Source organism: Culex pipiens, chromosome 1, assembly GCF_016801865.2.
Source record: "Culex pipiens pallens isolate TS chromosome 1, TS_CPP_V2, whole genome shotgun sequence".
Taxonomy (NCBI): domain Eukaryota; kingdom Metazoa; phylum Arthropoda; class Insecta; order Diptera; family Culicidae; genus Culex; species Culex pipiens.
Genome location: NC_068937.1, coordinates 80,330,340 through 80,347,107, shown reverse-complemented (window position 1 = coordinate 80,347,107; position 16,768 = coordinate 80,330,340). Strand labels below are relative to the sequence as shown.

Below are 16,768 nucleotides of genomic sequence, written 5' to 3'. Positions count from 1 at the left end.
TACGGGTTACAGTAAAAAAATGGTTATTCCATAGAAACATCGAACAACTTGAATATATTTGAGCAATATGCACTTTATTTGGCGGAAAAACTTGAGCCAAATACCAAATCTTTGAAAGTATAAATGTATTTAATATCCAAATTTTTTGTATCAAATTCAAATGACGCGAAGAATGCAATTTTAAACAATGTTTTAATTTTTGTATAACAAAATCATAATTTAATTTAACTGTTCGAGAAAAAGAATTTTCAAAATAAACTCCTAGTATTTTTAATGCGTCTTTTTCCGGGATTAAATGCGGACCGGAGACACAGTTATTTAACCGCATAAAGTGCGATTTGTTAACATTCAGTTTTATTTTAGAGTATATACTAAAATAATTGATCATCTGCAGTACCGTGTCGAACTCATGATCATTGAGAATGAAAATGTTGAGATCATCTGCATATGCTATTACCTTAATAAAGGTATCAGCAATGAAACAACCTCTAACATTATCACTAATCAAACGTATCAATGGCTCGATGTACAATACGAAAAGGGCCATACTTAATGGACAACCTTGACGTACGGATGATTTAATTTCGATGGAGTCGGTTAAAAAACCATTAAAGAGTATTTTCGATGTCGCTTCTTTGTATAAATTTTTTAAACAGTTGATGAATGGTTCCGGAAAATCAAATTTCTTTAGCACGTCCCACAAGAAAGAATGGTTTACTTTATCGAATGCTTTTTCTAAATCCAAACTTAGCAAAAGTCCCTTAAACCTTTTGGTTTGTCCTGCACGAATTATGATGTTACGAAGAGTTTTAAGATTATCAACACATGATTTATCTATGTTACATGCAGTTTGACCGGGCCCAATTATCTTTTTCATCAATGGTTTTAAACGATTTGCTAAAATTTTTGTAAAAAGCTTATAATCACTATTTAACAAGCTGATTGGACGCTTATTAGAAATTTCACATTGGTCACAACCTTTTTTTGGAATCAAAGATATTATACCTTTTTTGAAATCTCTAGATGGATTGACGCCATCTACAAGATAACTATTAAACAAAATAACTAAATCATCTAATAAAATATCTGAAAAGTGAGAGTAAAATTCATACGTAAGACCATCTGGCCCTGGCGTTTTCTTTTTAGCGGCTTCTTTGAGGACAAAAATTAATTCATCTTTATCAATCGGTTTAGAAAGACTCATTTGATCTTGGACTGACAGTTTTTTGTGAACATGACTGAGAGCATTATCATTACTTTGATCACTGTTATCAGCTGCAAAAATTGAATTGAAATGTGAAGTAATAAATTGTTTTAATCTACAATGGTCATTCGTAATCTCGCCGTTAATTCTAAGCTTAAAACTATAATTTTCAGTTTGATTCTTAATTCTAGATGAAATTTGAAATAAACTAAGTCGTTCATCAGTTAAAATAGATCCAGAACTTGTTTTTAAACTTAAATTATTTAATCTATTTTGTTCAATTTCTAATAAATTTGATCTAACTAAGCATAATTCATTATATACATTTTCTCCGATGGATTGTTTTTGAATTATTTCATTTAAACAAGTGTAAAAAAAGTTTTTTTTCTCTATGTATTTGCTGATTAAAAAGAAAACTTTTACTTTTGAAGTATTTCATTATTCTAGATTTCGTTGAATCGTTCCACCAAAAATTAAAATTATTTATGTACATGTTTTGCTTTTTCCAATTCTCAAACAGAGTTTTGAAATCAGCTGTAATCTCTTCATTCATAATTAAACTAGGATTTATTTTCCAATAACCTCTACCTCGTGTTTGTAAAGGATATTATCTGGGACTTTATATTTCAAAATTACTGCGTGGTGATCAGAGAATGCCACAGCAGAAGTATTGATCGATCTAACATTACTTATAAATTCTAAAGGTGCATAAAACCGATCAAGTCTCGATTTAGAATCACCCCTTATAAAAGTGAAATTAGTCATTTGATTAATTTTATGTTCTATGTCATGTAAATTCAAAGATGTTACTAATTTTTGCAACCCAGAGCAGATGTTTTTGTTTGAACTGTTCGAGTCAGATGGTAACATGATGCAATTAAAATCACCCACAATGATGTTTTTTTTTTGTAAACGATAGATGAGGGATTATATCAAAAGTAAAAAAAGAGTTCCGTTCATTACGATAATTAGACCCAGAAGGTGCGTAGACATTAATGAAATTAATATCATCGATTAAAATAGAAGATAACCGACCATTCGGATTGATGAGAACATTGTCAAAATTTATATTTTTCCTAACGAGGATGGCTGTGCTTTTGTTATCAGTACTAATGTTTACGATCGCTGTATGAGAAGGAAGAAATCCGAAATCTTCAAAGGCAACTTCTTGTAAGAAAACAATATCGATATCTGAATTCCAAATAAAATCTTTCAAGAGAGACTTTTTTAGCAAAGAATTAATTGCGTTAATATTGATGGTACATATACTACGAAGAAACATTCGCCTACACTACTACCTACTCCGCGAGACAACGCGTGCTTGGTTGAGGTTATGGACGCTTACTTCGCTGATTTCAACAACGACCGCGTGGAGATCGTTGAGAGAGGTTTTGACTGATGTTTTTTACCTTTTTTGGATCTTTTGTTTTTCTTTCCTCCGCTGACTTCCTTGAACGGAAGTTGTCCGGTGCTGTCCTCTGGTCCCTCGCTGTTGTTGGCCTCTGGATCCGATGACGGCTCGGCCGGGCGTTTAACACCCAGTAGACCCCCCCCCCCTTTCCCAGTGCCCGCACCCCGGTTGTGGAACCCGCTTGCTGGAAGCAGAGCTTCAGCGTGTTCTTTCGAACTCCGGTTTCCATGTCTTTATCTATTAAACAATAGATTCCGCTAATCCACCACACACTACTACTACGGCCGCGCCGCGCACGAGAAATTTGCTTTTTTTCGGGAGCGTTTGCCACTATCGACTGTTCGGCTCAGCGTATCGTCCGAGAATGGGAGTTGGGCGGGACAGAGTCTACGGGTAAGCAAACCAACGAACAGAGCGTATTGCTGATCAATCCGTTGTTATCAGATGAGATGCGGGAAGTGACAGACTCAGAAATGGTTATCATCAATCCGGGTGATAACGAATGAAGCGACGAAACAATGGAGAATGCTGAGGCTTGGTCGGAACAAAAGGGGAAGGGAAAGAAGAAAGGAAAGCGAGGTCGCCCAAAAAAGAGCATACCAGATACCTCGGGATCTGACACGAGAGGGGGTAAACAATTTATTGTTCCGGCTACTCTCAAAGATCTGCTGCTCTCACAGGAGAGACGATCACGATCGTGAAGTCGGGCCGTGTCTGAGGGGGGCCGTAGGAGGGGTAAGAAGTGAGGGAGGGGGGGGGGGGGATGGTAATATCTCTATCACACGCCTTCTAACACCAACACAAGCCATAAGATTTACTAACACCCAACTAGCAATACTAACCCAAACTTTTCACTAACACAACAATATGTCGATACTAACACTAGATTACTAACACATGTTTGATTATGAATTTTGTATATACGATCGCAACCATCAATTTGAACAGCAGCAACTGTAAAGCTAACAAAGGTTAGTTAAAAGATTTTATAATGAATCACGACATCGATGTAGCGTTTCTGCAGGAGGTAAGCTATGAAGATTTTTCCTTTGTTTATACTCACAATGCACTAGTTAATATCAGTTCTTATAAAAAAAAAAGTACAGCTATCTTAATTAGAAAGACGCTTTGACGATTCATTTAAACAAACCAAAATGCGCATTTACGCTTATCGGTGGGGATTTCAATTGTGTTTTGGATGCTAAGGACACGAAAGGGACGCAAAATAATTTTTCGAGTGGATTAAAAAATGTAGTGGATCTTTTGAGCCTACAGGACATTGTCAAGACGCGGAAAGCAAATCAATTTACATTTTTCAGAGGAAATTCAGCATCCAGACTGGACCGTTTTTATGCACCAGCTGGATTGCTTGAAAATGTGACGGACTGTACAACACAACCCTTAGCTTTTACAGATAACCATTCAGTTTTGATTAAATTATTATATAAAGATAATCAATCACCGACACGTGGCAGAGGTTACTGGAAGATTAATCCAACACTTCTTGCTATGAGTGACGTACACACAAAGAAAAATTACTTTAAATTTAAAAATATCGTTCGTTGGATTAAAAGTTCGCGTTGGTGAATATTCGTAGAAAGTTCAAACTTTTCAATTTAAAAGTTGGAAAGTCTTTGATACTACCATGCATTTATGGAACAAAATCGTTGTATTGGTAAATGTATTTTACTTTTAAGTGGAAAAGAAACCTTTTATGGCAAGAATACACAACATTTAGCACTACAGGGATAATTTCAGAAAAATGTGCTTGGTTTTTTACATTTATTTAAAAAAAAATGAAACGGTATGTTAGAAAAACACTTTTTTTGTATTTAACGCTTCTCCACTAGCTTCTGCTTCATACGGTACGCTACCGGTCACTTCCGAATACCCCAGGACGGTTCCGGATGGAGGTTTCGATGCGCGACAGCAGTGTAACACGATGGTCACGTTTCCGGCCTCTATCAGGATTGTCTTGGAGGAGTTGGCCGTTGATTCGGGAAGGGTGGTCGACGTTTTCCGGCTGGAAAGTAAAGTGCCTGAACGGGGAGTTCCCGATCCTGGAAGCGCATCCGGAACATGGAGTTGATGAGGCCCTCGGTACGGAGTTCGATTTTGAGCACGTAATCCTATCGAGAAACAGATTTTTTTTTTGGCTCACTGTCCAGATTCATTCGGCTGAAGCTGCGCCGTCGCGACGTGAGTGTTTGTGGGCGGGAAGTTGCTAAAAGAGATGGAAAGTAAGTGAAGTTGGCTAGCCACTGCACACATTCTCAATACTCACCGGTGCTGTAAACCGCCGGCACCGAGTGCAACATCTGCGCTGACCACCTCCAATTATGGAGCTTTTCGTCGTCCTCCTCTTCGTCGGGGGCCCATCGTGAAAATAAACTTTCGCGTACTTGTCCAAAAACCGGAAGTTAATCTTATTCAACGCAATCTTGTTGTTCACGCAACGCTTCGGCAGCGCCATCTCCTCGATGATCTCGCCCCAGTCCTCACGCGAATTGACCTTCAACCACCAATCCCGGGCCACCACCACCCAATACAACCGGTGCGAATCCACACTCCTACCTCTCATCCTACAAAAACAAACAAAATCAATCACAAACCCCACCAAACACCCAAGCTTCCTTCTTACGCATTCCGGCCATGGAACAGCTGCAGTTCCTGCAGGAAGCTGGCCTTGTCCTTTTCGAGCACTCGACCTCGTCCCGCTCCTGCACCACCCTCCTTCGAAGGCGTTCCGCTGCTGCTGTTTGGCTCACGAAGGTTTCCGCGTCCGAGTCCTGGCTGCTGCCGCGGTCAGCTTTGCTTTGCGTCCTAGACTCACCAGCACCACCGGACCCACCAAAGTGTTTGTTTACATTTGCGACTTAGGCGTACACGGTTAAGGCTAGTATGGAGATCGGAAGGAAAGGGGTCAAGAAACAGCTTTACGAACAGCAGAACAAAGGAGAGGGAGCGTTTTCTTGGGGCTTTTCTTCACCCTCTCTGGCTTGCTTTCGCTGCAGCTGCTGCCCATTTGAATTTTTTCTTGACCGGTTCCTTCCGAAGTGCATACACCGCTTTACACGAGAACGTCAAAATGAAAGAAATTTTACAGTCGAATTAAAAGTAAAAACTTTTAAATCAGTGAGCAATGAGATTTTCAAAAACTGTAGCAGTAAAAGTTTTCATTTTCAAAACAAGAAAAAAAATTTTAGTGTAGCAAATTTTTACAAACTTTTTAATTCAAAAGTATGTTACTTTTGTCATTATCGTAATATTTTTTTGTGTGTAAGTGCACGGTTCAAATTAGAATATGGGTCATTCCATCTGAAGCGGAACAGCACTTGAAAATTACCATCTCCGATTCTGCCCAATTTTGGCAGAGCTGTTGAGACTATCAAAACATGCAAAAATCCCGAATTTCATCCAAATCGGACCACCCCCTCCATTTTTGTACCCTCCCAAAAAATCGACTATTTGGCGATTTTTGAGCGAAACCCCTATCTTCAAACGACGATAACTCAGGAACAACAAATCTTAGAGGGTCGGTCTTAGACTCAATTTTGAAGGAAATTGGACATAGAATCCATTTATGTGATCAAAGTTTAGATTAAAATATGTTTTCTACCCGAGGGGCGGGACAATAGTAAGAAATTAAATAATTTAATTAATTAACGGTCGGAATTTAATACATTAACGATTGTTTACCGTCAAAACAACGTCACCTCTCTTTACACCACTTTGGTTGGAACTCGGATTTGACGGGTTTGACAGTTTGCCATCTCGCGCGTTCGTTTATTTTTGTTGTGCTTGGTTGAGAATTTTAGTCGCAGCAGCACAGCAGCAGAAAGCCGAAAACGAGAGCCAATTTTTGTTGAACAATTCGATTTGGCACGGACATTAGTCAATTTTGGTGGAATTGATTCTAGAAGCTGCCCCGGTCATGGCTATCGAATATTACGGTGAGTAGTCTAGTACGAAAACTGACGAGATGTGTGCATTTTTTTTTCAAAAATAGTTTTGTAACAATTCACAGGGTTTGAAGATCTTCGGCGTCAACACGGCAGATGAAATAATCTAAATAATCAACCATGGTGTGCTGCAGCTGGCCATTGTGGAAAAGCAACCGAGAAACCTCAAGATTGTGGAATCCTGGGTGGATCAATCCTTCCGTCCCTTCTAGCAGAAACTCCCACCAACCGCGACTGCACCTGTTTTGATTCTAAACTCAACTTTTGTATCATATAAGTTTGATTGTAATTTTGTGTTTTATTGTAGGATCAAAATGCTAGTGGATTTAAAATACAACGATCCGGGAGAAACAGGTGGAGGTTCTTATAGTTAGCCGAGATGATCAGCGGAAGTCAGATAGATTTTGGGAGTGAGACTTTTTGTCGGTTCAGATGACCACTTCCTGCTCCAAATACTCTTTAGTGTTTTGGCTTTCCAATGTGTTCATGTGGCAGCCGTTTGACAACACAAATAACGTAAGATTTGTAATGTCTTGCAACGCCGAAATCGATCCACCACCAATCTCAAGCTTACCATAGACTTTGAAGATCCGTGGTGTTCCGGTAAGGGAAGGGGAGTGGAAGAACCTGGATAGAACACGGCTATGGTATCAGGCAAACTGTGAAGTAAATGTTGTGGTCGTATGTGTAAGAGTAATGTAAAGATAAAGATCACTACTGATCTAAAAATTGCGTTTCTATTCAATCCATAAAATTTTAATAAACACATAATAAAATATAAAAAGTCTCATTTCATTCTTGGCATAAATTATTTAACATCATTGCCAGGACCGGTGTTGTAGTGGTAAGCGTGGTTGCCTCTCACCCCAGTTGTACTGGGTTCGATCACATACGGTCACGGTGGCATTTTTCAAGACGAGATCTGTCTGATCACGCCTTCTGTCGGACGGGAACGTAAATATTGGTCCGTTCTAAAGAACCTAGTTATAACCTAGAGGTTAGGTCGTTAGCTCAGTCCAGGTGTAGGAGTCGTCATCCTGGGTCCTGCCTCGATCGAGTCACTGGTAGGCAGTTGGACTCACAATCCAAAGGTCGTCAGTTCGAATCCCGGGGTGGATGGAAGCTTAGGTGTAAAAGGAGGTTTGCAATTGCCTCAACAATCAACAATCTTCGGACACCTAGTTTCGAGTAGGAATCTCGCAATCGAGAACGCCAAGGCAATGCTGTAGAGCGAACAATTTATTTTATTGAAATAGTAGAAACGTTACTGGTCTTCCTAAAGCAGAGACGGTTTTTGGAACGGATTCCGGTGATAAAGGTTTCAAAAACTTCAGCTTCTAGTAGGCTTTGATAATCGTTAACTTTTCGCTTGTGATTCATTGCTATTCCGTCGATGAGAGATCTGAAACCGGGGACCTTGGCTTGGCCGTCGTCATCCTAGAGTGTATAGATTAAGCTATGGATTATTTTAATTATTATTTATCAAGAGTCAGTCTTTTCTTTGCCGACACCGCAGCAAACGTTTGTTACGCCGTAACACGTGTCGCTTAACTGACGACGTCCTCTTCGATAGAACATCCTGCTTCAGAGCTTACACTCATGTGGCCGTTTTTGTAGGCAAATTTGTCTTCACCGGAGAGAAAGGAACACTTCCGGAAACGATTCGTCCAACTGAAACTTGCATGTTTTCTGCGGGGTCGATTTTAGCATTTTTTTCATGGAATTGGCTCGGTTTATATAAGTTTCTTTTAGTCCAGCAGCTCTGTCGAAGTTCCAGAGCATTTTGGAACTCTCAGCCGTAATCTCTCCAGCTGTCGATTCTTCGAAAAGATGCGGTGAACCATGATTTCGTCGATCTTGCCGTTCCGACATCAACCACGTCGACGTATCAATGTTGTACAAGTGGACGACAGGCCACTTTTTGATCCTCCAAATTACCGGGACTTTTACGCTAACTATTTTTAAACAAACGAAAAAACTAACGGCATCGACACATTTTCGACAAAACCAAATAAACATTAATTTGACAGGCAAGCGCGTGAAAGAGACGCAAAACAAATCAAAGTTTCGAAAGCAGGTGTAGCGCTGTCAAGTGTAGTTGACAAGTGAAATTTAATTCGTTAATATATTAAGAGCGAGTCCACGAGCAAAGGGAGCGTTCTTTTATTACGTAACGCAAAAAATCGGACTCTTAGACCCCCTCCCTCCCCCTCGTAACAAAATTTCCATACAAATTTTAAAAATTTTGTATGGAGCGTAACACGGCCTCCGACCCCCCCTCCCCCCCTACTGCGTTACGTAATAAAACAGTGTTTCTCAACCTTTTTCGTTCCATTCCCCCCTTGGCTAATTTTCATGAACTTCATTCCCCCCCCTCAAAATTGGAAAAACTTTAATCAAATTTCATAATTTAAGATGTAATGTTTATCATAGGACTGAAGTTTCAATTAAAAAAAAAATCATGCAAAACATATAAATATGCAGTTTGTGAAATAATCAACAAAATGTAGTCCAAAATTGCTCAAAATTTCTAAAACAATTGTATTTTTTATAAACTAACTGTTTCTATTTGAATTAATGCAAAACAATTTTATAATATATAAAAAGGACTTTTATTTCAAAAGTTAAAATATTCTTTCCAATTCGATAGTTTCAAAAAATGTTTCAGACATGGATTATTTTAGCAAGATCGTTCAAAGGCATTACATTTCTATTGCATCCTCATTCCCCCCCCAAGAATGGCCAAATTCCCCCCCAGGGGGGAATTCCTCACCGGTTGAGAAACACTGTAATAAAAGAACGCTCCCAAAGCATACCCATCTCGCATCGACCTCACCAATCTGCCTGAAATTTTCAGGGGTTGTTTGTACACATAAAACTAGCATCTGGACAAAATATGAGCACTCTAGGTCAACGGGAAGTGGGGCAAATCGAGACACAAAGTTTAAAGGTTCAAAAACGTCAAAAATCTTAAAAAGGCTATAACTTAGGCAAAATTCAATTTATTTTCAAAATTCAGAATGCATCTTAAAGGGCTTAAAAAATGCAACAAAATGCAGGGTAGAGCATCCCGATTGGTTAAATCTAATGGGAGTTATTGGCACTTTAGTGAAAAAATAGCATAATTTTCAAACTCAAATAAAAAAGTGTTCCATTCAGATATCAACTCGGTTCGACCTGCAGCTTGTAGGGGACACAGGGCTGAGCTGTACGATTTTGAACTAGTTAGTCGCTACCGGAGTTGCTCTGAACGATGCGCTCATGGTGGGACCAGTTGTGCAGGACGATTTACTGGACATTGCGCTACGCTTTCGACTCCACGCTGTTGCCATTGTCGCTGACATCGCCAAGATGTACCGTATGATTCGCGTCCAGCCTGACGACCAGAGACTGCAGAGAATTGTTTGGAGAGACAATGTGGACGAACCCATCCGAATCTACGAGTTGACCACTGTCACGTACGGAACGGCGTCTGCGCCGTATTTAGCGACCAAGTGCTTGCAAAAACTCGGTGAGATCGGAGAAAAGACGCACCCATCCGCTGCCAAGGTCCTCAAACGTGACTTCTACGTTAACGACATGTTGGCAGGTGCGCACACGGTCGCTGAAGGAAAAGAGCTAGTCGCCGAAATGGTCGATCTGATGGAATCTGGCGGATTCTCGTTGCGAAAGTGGCACTCAAACTCCCGAGACATCCTGCTCGACGTCCCGGAACATCTTCGCGATGAACGAACTCTGCTAGAACTGGACACGTCTGACGCAACCGTCAAGACGCTCGGGCTCGTCTGGAAGCCCAGTACGGACTGTTTCCGTTTCAGATCGCCAAAGTGGAACGACGTTGCCGTGATCACGAAGCGTGTCGTGGCCTCAGACATGGCCATGATCTTCGACCCGTACGGGCTGATCGGTCCTGTCGTCGTCCGAGCGAAAATCTTCGTGCAGAAGCTGTGGCGCATGGAACTGGACTGGGACGCCGCTCTGCCAGAAGATTTGCAGGCGTACTGGCGAGAATACCGCAGAAATCTAGCCGGTCTAGACAGCCTGTCGATACCCCGCTGGATTGGCACAGGTGCAGATGACCAGAATGTGCAGCTTCACGGGTTCTGCGACGCTTCAGTCAACGCTTACGGTGCGTGCATCTACATCCGAACCGTTTCGGCCAACGGCGACGTCACCGTCCGCTTGCTGACCTCCAAATCCCGCATCGCACCGCTCGAGAACCCGAAAAAGAAGAAGCGTAAGCAGTCGATTCCCCGCTTGGAGCTGGCGTCCGCTCTGCTGCTGGCGCATCTGTACGAGAAAGTGGCCAACGCCATCAACTTCCGAGGAAAAGCGTTCTTCTGGACGGATTCCATGATCGTACGCTGCTGGCTTGCGTCACTGCCGTCCAGATGGAACCAGTTCGTGGCCAACCGTGTGTCCGAGATTCAACACCTGACAGAGAGCGGATCTTGGGACCATGTGCCCGGAATAGAGAACCCAGCTGACATCATTTCTCGCGGCATGACACCGATGCAGCTGCAGTACTCAAAGCTCTGGTTCAACGGTCCTGATTGGCTGAGTCTCGACCACCAGCACTGGCCGCACGCTCAAGTGCCGAACGCAGCAGACTTCGACCACGAAGAACTGGAGGAACACAACGCTGTCGCTGCAGTTGCACGTGACACCGAGCCCTGCAAACTGTTCACAGCGAATTCGTCGTACACCGTGACAATACGGACGACCGCTGTAATCTGCCGCTTCTGTTTCAACAGCCGTGCGGCGAACAAGCACTGTTGGTCCGTTGACGGCTGAAGAGCTCAAGGTCGCTTTGAAGAAGCTGGTGCGCCTCGCTCAACGAGAATGCTTCCCGGAAGAGTACGATGCTTTGTCCAGAGATCGCGCGATTCCAAGCAACTCCCGCATTGCTGCGCTGAACCCAAGAATCGTCGATGGAATCCTGTGCGTCGGCGGCCGGTTGCAGCACGCCGCAGTCTCGGACAGCCGGAAGCATCCGTACATCCTCGACCATCGTCATCCGTTCACGAAGCTTATCGTCACACACTATCACGAGACCATGTTTCACGCTGGACAACAACTGTTGATCTCTGCTGTGCGTGAGCGGTTCTGGCCGATCAACATCCGCAACCTCGTTCGCGAGGTGATCCACAAGTGTGTCGATTGCTTCCGTGTCAAGCCGAAGGTTCTGGACCAGCTCATGGCGGATCTGCCGCCCGAACGAGTCACTCCGTGCACACCGTTCGCACGAGTCGGAGTTGACTACTGCGGACCTTTTCAGGTCGCGTACCCGCAGCGCCGAGCTCGCCCAGTGAAGTGCTTCGTTGCCATCTTCGTCTGCCTGGTCACCAAAGCTGTTCACCTAGAACTAGCAGCAGACCTAACGACGCAGGCATTTCTGGCGGCCCTCAAACGGTTCACTGCCCGGCGTGGCAAACCAAAGCTGGTTATGTGCGACAACGCCAAGAACTTCGTCGGCGCAAGACGTGAGCTGAGCGAACTCGCCAAGCTGTTCCTAAGTCAGCAGTTCGAAGAGGAGATTATCCGCGAAACAGCGAACGACAACATCGAGTTCAAGTTCATTCCCGCTCGCTCGCCGAACTTCGGCGGCCTCTGGGAGTCCGCGGTGAAGAGCTTCAAGTTGCTGTTCAAACGTACGATCGGGCTGCACACCCTGCTGTACGACGAGTTCCAGACTGTGCTGGTCCAGATCGAAGCGATCCTCAACTCGCGACCGCTCACGCCGCTCAGCAACGACCCCGCAGACTTCGAAGCGCTGACCCCAGGACACTTCCTGATCCAACGTCCACTCACTGCGATTCCTGAGCCAAACCTCGACCACATTCCCGAGAACAGATTGTCGGCCTGGCAAACTGTCCAGCGGTACACGCAGCAGCTCTGGAAGAAGTGGTCAAATCTCTACCTGTCGGACCTGCACAACCGCACGAAGTGGACAAAGCAAAAAGACAACGTTGCTGTAGGAACCATGGTCCTGCTGAAGGACGAGAATCTCCCGCCGTTGAAGTGGCAGCTCGGACGCGTTTCCGATATCCACCCGGGAGCTGACGGCAATATCCGTGTCGTCACGGTGCGCACAAAGGACGGCAGCTATCAGCGTGCGATCTCTAAGATCTGCATTCTGCCGATCCGTGACAACCTTTCTACTGCGCAAGGGGAGAACTAGGACTCCTCCAACGGCGGAGGTCGGAAGGCCTCCGCACACCAGTTAAGTTATGTATTGTTTCGAATTTTGCCGGGAACCGTGGTGTAGGGGTAAGCGTGATTGCCTCTCACCCAGTCGGCCTGGGTTCGATCCCAGACGGTCCCTGTGGCATTTTTCGAGACGAGATTTGTCTGATCACGTCTTCCGTCGGAAGGGAAGTAAATGTTGGTCCCGGACTAACCTAAAAAAGGTTAGGTCGTTAGCTCAGTCCAGGTGTAGGAGTCGTCTCCCTGGGTCCCGTCTCGGTGGAGTCGCTGGTAGGCAGTTGGACTAACAATCCAATGGTCGTCAGTTCGAATCCCGGGGTGGATGGAAGCTAAGGTGTAAAAAGAGGTTTGCAATTGCCTCAACAATCAAGCCTTCGGACACCTAGTTTCGAGTAGGAATCTCGCAATCGAGAACGCCAAGGCAATGCTGTAGAGCGAATAATTTGATTTTGATTTTTTTTTGTTTCGAATTTCAAAAAGTTTACCGAATCTTTTTCCTCCAGAGTCGCCACCCTGTCTGCACCCAGACCTGCGGGTCGTTCTGCGCTCGGAGGCCGTCAAAAAGATCGGAACTTTCCGAAATGCTCTGAGGTTACCTGTTTTGTTTCGGTGGTGGTTTGCATGAAGATGTTTGCTTGCGATCTGGATGGCAAAGGCCCAGCACAGTTTACGGTTACGAACTCTTCGAGGTACACACACGCACACGATGACAGCAGCGGAGGAGACGTCCTCCCGGTCCCATCTGCGACGACCAGCAGCGAGCTTGGCCAGCTCGTTCCCAATCGCAGCCCGATGGAGCCAACCCCCGTCATCGCATCATCGTACACCCGGAGAATCATCGTGTCGGTAACCGCTGAGGGTCAACAGCGACGCCAGGAGGCGTCGGGGGAGGCCATGGAGGTCTCCACCAGTTCAGGCAAGTCGTTTTAGAATATATTTTTTCCGATTAAAAAGCACCCTCTCATCTGATTAGGGAGTCTCGCATCCCATCGACGCCGACGCCGGCGTCTCCGATCGCATCAGATAGCAGAGCAGCAGATCACGCACGGTGGCTTTGCGTTCAGCAGATCAGCGCACAGATCAACAGCAGCAAGCAAGCAGACAGACGAACCGACAACTGACGTCGGCGGCAACAACAACCGCAGCACATCGAAGCATCCACCCCCGCAACAAACAGACGATCAACCGATCGAGCCAAGCATCAGCATTTCAAATCTACACCAGCAGACGGTAGCAGCACACCTCAATTCCAACCCAAGTTCAAGGTCGACCTGTTGTCGATCGACGCCATGTTGATGCCACCTGGAAAGAACATCAAAAATCAACATTTTGCAGCACACCACGACACCATTCAACCGCAGAAGTGTCCCCAGCAGCAGCGCGGCATCCTGGTTGATCGCCGAGGTCCAGTCCGGTCCAGAAAGCAGCAAATCCGACGAAAAATCGATGCATTTTCAACTGCAGCGAAATGCACGATGTTTACAGCCCAGCAGAAGAACAATATCTATTGTCCGTGTTCGATCGACGGCCGCAGCCGCGATCGTAGTATATAAGGAAAACAATGACCAATCTTGACCTAGGGTAACAGCAGAACAGTAGAAGTAGTATATAAGAGACGAAGATAAGAATCAAAACAGACGAGAAGAATGTTTGAATCCGAGTGATTCCAAGGCGGCCGGTATGATCGCGCGAGAGATCAATTTCCAATTTCTACCAGCCTAAATGTGATCCACAAATAAATGTTATTCTGTCCCTGTCTGTCCCTGAAGTGAGCAGACTGAGCAGAGGTGATCCTCGCTCTTTTTGATCTCTCCCCGGCTCACTTCTCATGTACTGTCCCCTTTAGATTATAGTCAGAAATAAACCGTCGACTACGCCAGACTGTACGCGTTTTGAAATAAACGTAGTTTTCTGTTCGCGCAATAAATTGTTTTAGTTCGCGTAGACCACACGCGCGAACAGGCGGGTTTAGGGCGCCAATGTTCCTGTCGAGGGCGCTTCTTCTCGTAGGGCGCCTATATTTGTACTAGGGGCGCCAGGTGATGAGCCGGGGGGGGGGGGGGTGAGGTGAAATATTTTATTCGTTATTTTTGGGTACACAAAAAATAACAACTATGTTGGGTAATTCTTGGCTTGCAACACAATTCAGCTCCCTGTAGCATACTTTTGATTTGCAACTTTTAAACCGGTTCTATTCGACTGTAATTTTTTGTACCTCTATTTTCTTAAAACTACCTACAAAACACTACAGCTAACTTTTCCTTAAACCACACGTCAACAATGAGAAACTGAACAAATCCGAGTAACCGGATATTTTTCGGGTTTCAAAAAGACAGAAATATGTTATCCGTCTTGTCCTAAATCCTTTAACACTCAAACGCTCGGGTAGTCATTTGACCCCTTTTTTTTTCTTAAAAATCTAATAACTTTTGATAGCATTGACCAAATTGGATGCTTCCGGTTGCAAAAGATCCAGATTTGTCTGTATTTTGAACTGTCAGATGGGGGACAAATATGGTCCACTTTTACCGGAGATATTCCGGATTCCGTTGGGGTACCTCGGCCCTCCTATTTGGGGTTTTGGTCAACAGAACAAAAACCATTGCACAGAACAATGCCGGAAATGATGCAAAACTTCAAGGCATCAAGTCTCCTACACAACCCTTTAAACAGAATTAAGTTTCATTGAAAAGACTGAGGAATTGCAAATTCCATAAAAAATCATTTTGACCCAATTTCATCCCTACTGACGGAAAGTTTTTTTAATGATTTGGCATTAAATAGCCACTCCAGCCGCAATAAATTTAATCATAGCAGCGAACAAAAATGTTTATTTTAATAACAGACCAGACTCTGATAAACCATAACACCGGTCATTGTAAGCTAGCGATGCATAAAACCCAACAACGTAGCAGCATCTACGAACCATCAAAACGGAGCACGTTGAAGAGCACTGCTAGTTAATTCAAACAAACGCGGCAGCGTTTCGCGGCGCAACTTGGAAAATTTGCAAAATGCAAAGTTTCTCTTGGGCCCTGCTGAGGGCTTCAAATTGTTTAAGGAGGGCGACCTTTTTGTTAAAGAACTTGTTAGTCGACAACTAACCTCGACTAACCTACAGCTCAGCCCTGAGGGGACATCTGGGACTACCATCTGAGACTGAGAACGCTTTGGGTAAGGCGGTTTAACATATTAAATATACACTTTTACTTTTAGTGAAGTTTTTAGTTGTAAATTTTTGCTCAAGGACCCCTTAGATCAAATTTTTCGGTGATAAATTCATTATTTTCGTGTTCCTGAGACAATTTCACAATAGAAACATGCATAAAATTTTTTATTTTGATCCATTTTAACCCTTTAAAAAATGAAAGTTAAAAAAAATTATGAAGCTGCTTTTTTCTGGTGTCATCTAGTATCCTTGGAAGCGAGCTTGATTTTCAATGAATGTGAATCGAAGATTTTTTTTAACTTTTATTTTTTAAAGGGTTAAAATGGATCAAAATAAACATTTTTATGCATGTTTCTATTGTGAAATTGTCTCAGGAACACGAATATGAGAAAATTATCACCAGAAAATGGGATCTAAGGGGTCCCCCGAGCAAAAATTTACAACCAAAAACTTCACTAAAAGTAAAAGTGTCTATTTAATATGTTAAACTGCCTTACCCAAGGGGAAAACCACTCTCATCAAAGAGCCCTGGGCACCATCGGGAACGTTCTCAGGCACCTTCAGGCACCTTCTGGCACTTTCAGGCACATGCTCGGGCAGCTTTCATTCTGACTTTTTTTTTTTTTGTTCATAAAATTATTTTTATTAGGTCCTTTTCGGTACCGGGACCTGGTTAGGACCGAGTCGGCTTTTGTAATTACATTTGGCTTAATAATTACAGAGGATCTTGTGTGTAAATGTTAGTGGGAGGGGAGCCGATTACCCGCGGCCTACTCGGGGTTAGTAGGGAAGGGATTGATGTTAAAGACAAGGCG

At 43.6% G+C, this 16,768-nt stretch overlaps 2 protein-coding genes and 1 pseudogene across 3 annotated transcripts; all 3 read left to right on the top strand.

The window, feature by feature from the left end:
- The window catches only part of LOC120430364 (40S ribosomal protein SA-like), a 142,480-nt pseudogene that overhangs the window by 44,314 nt on the left and 81,398 nt on the right, over positions 1-16,768 (top strand).
- On the top strand, positions 5,529-11,374 carry LOC128093212 (uncharacterized). 2 transcript variants are annotated; one of them, XM_052709217.1, is made up of 2 exons: positions 5,529-6,568; positions 6,643-11,374. In XM_052709217.1, exon 2 carries the CDS (start codon positions 9,839-9,841, stop codon positions 11,369-11,371), a length of 1,533 nt encoding a protein of 510 aa, XP_052565177.1. In that variant the 5' UTR covers positions 5,529-6,568; positions 6,643-9,838; the 3' UTR covers positions 11,372-11,374. The 2 variants fall into 2 exon arrangements, with proteins under 2 accessions (XP_052565177.1, XP_052565176.1); XM_052709216.1 differs by having other exon boundaries at positions 6,625-11,374.
- On the top strand, positions 11,634-12,758 carry LOC120432073 (uncharacterized). The gene has a single exon (XM_039597203.2). The coding sequence runs from the start codon at positions 11,634-11,636 to the stop codon at positions 12,756-12,758; it is 1,125 nt and encodes a 374-aa protein (XP_039453137.2).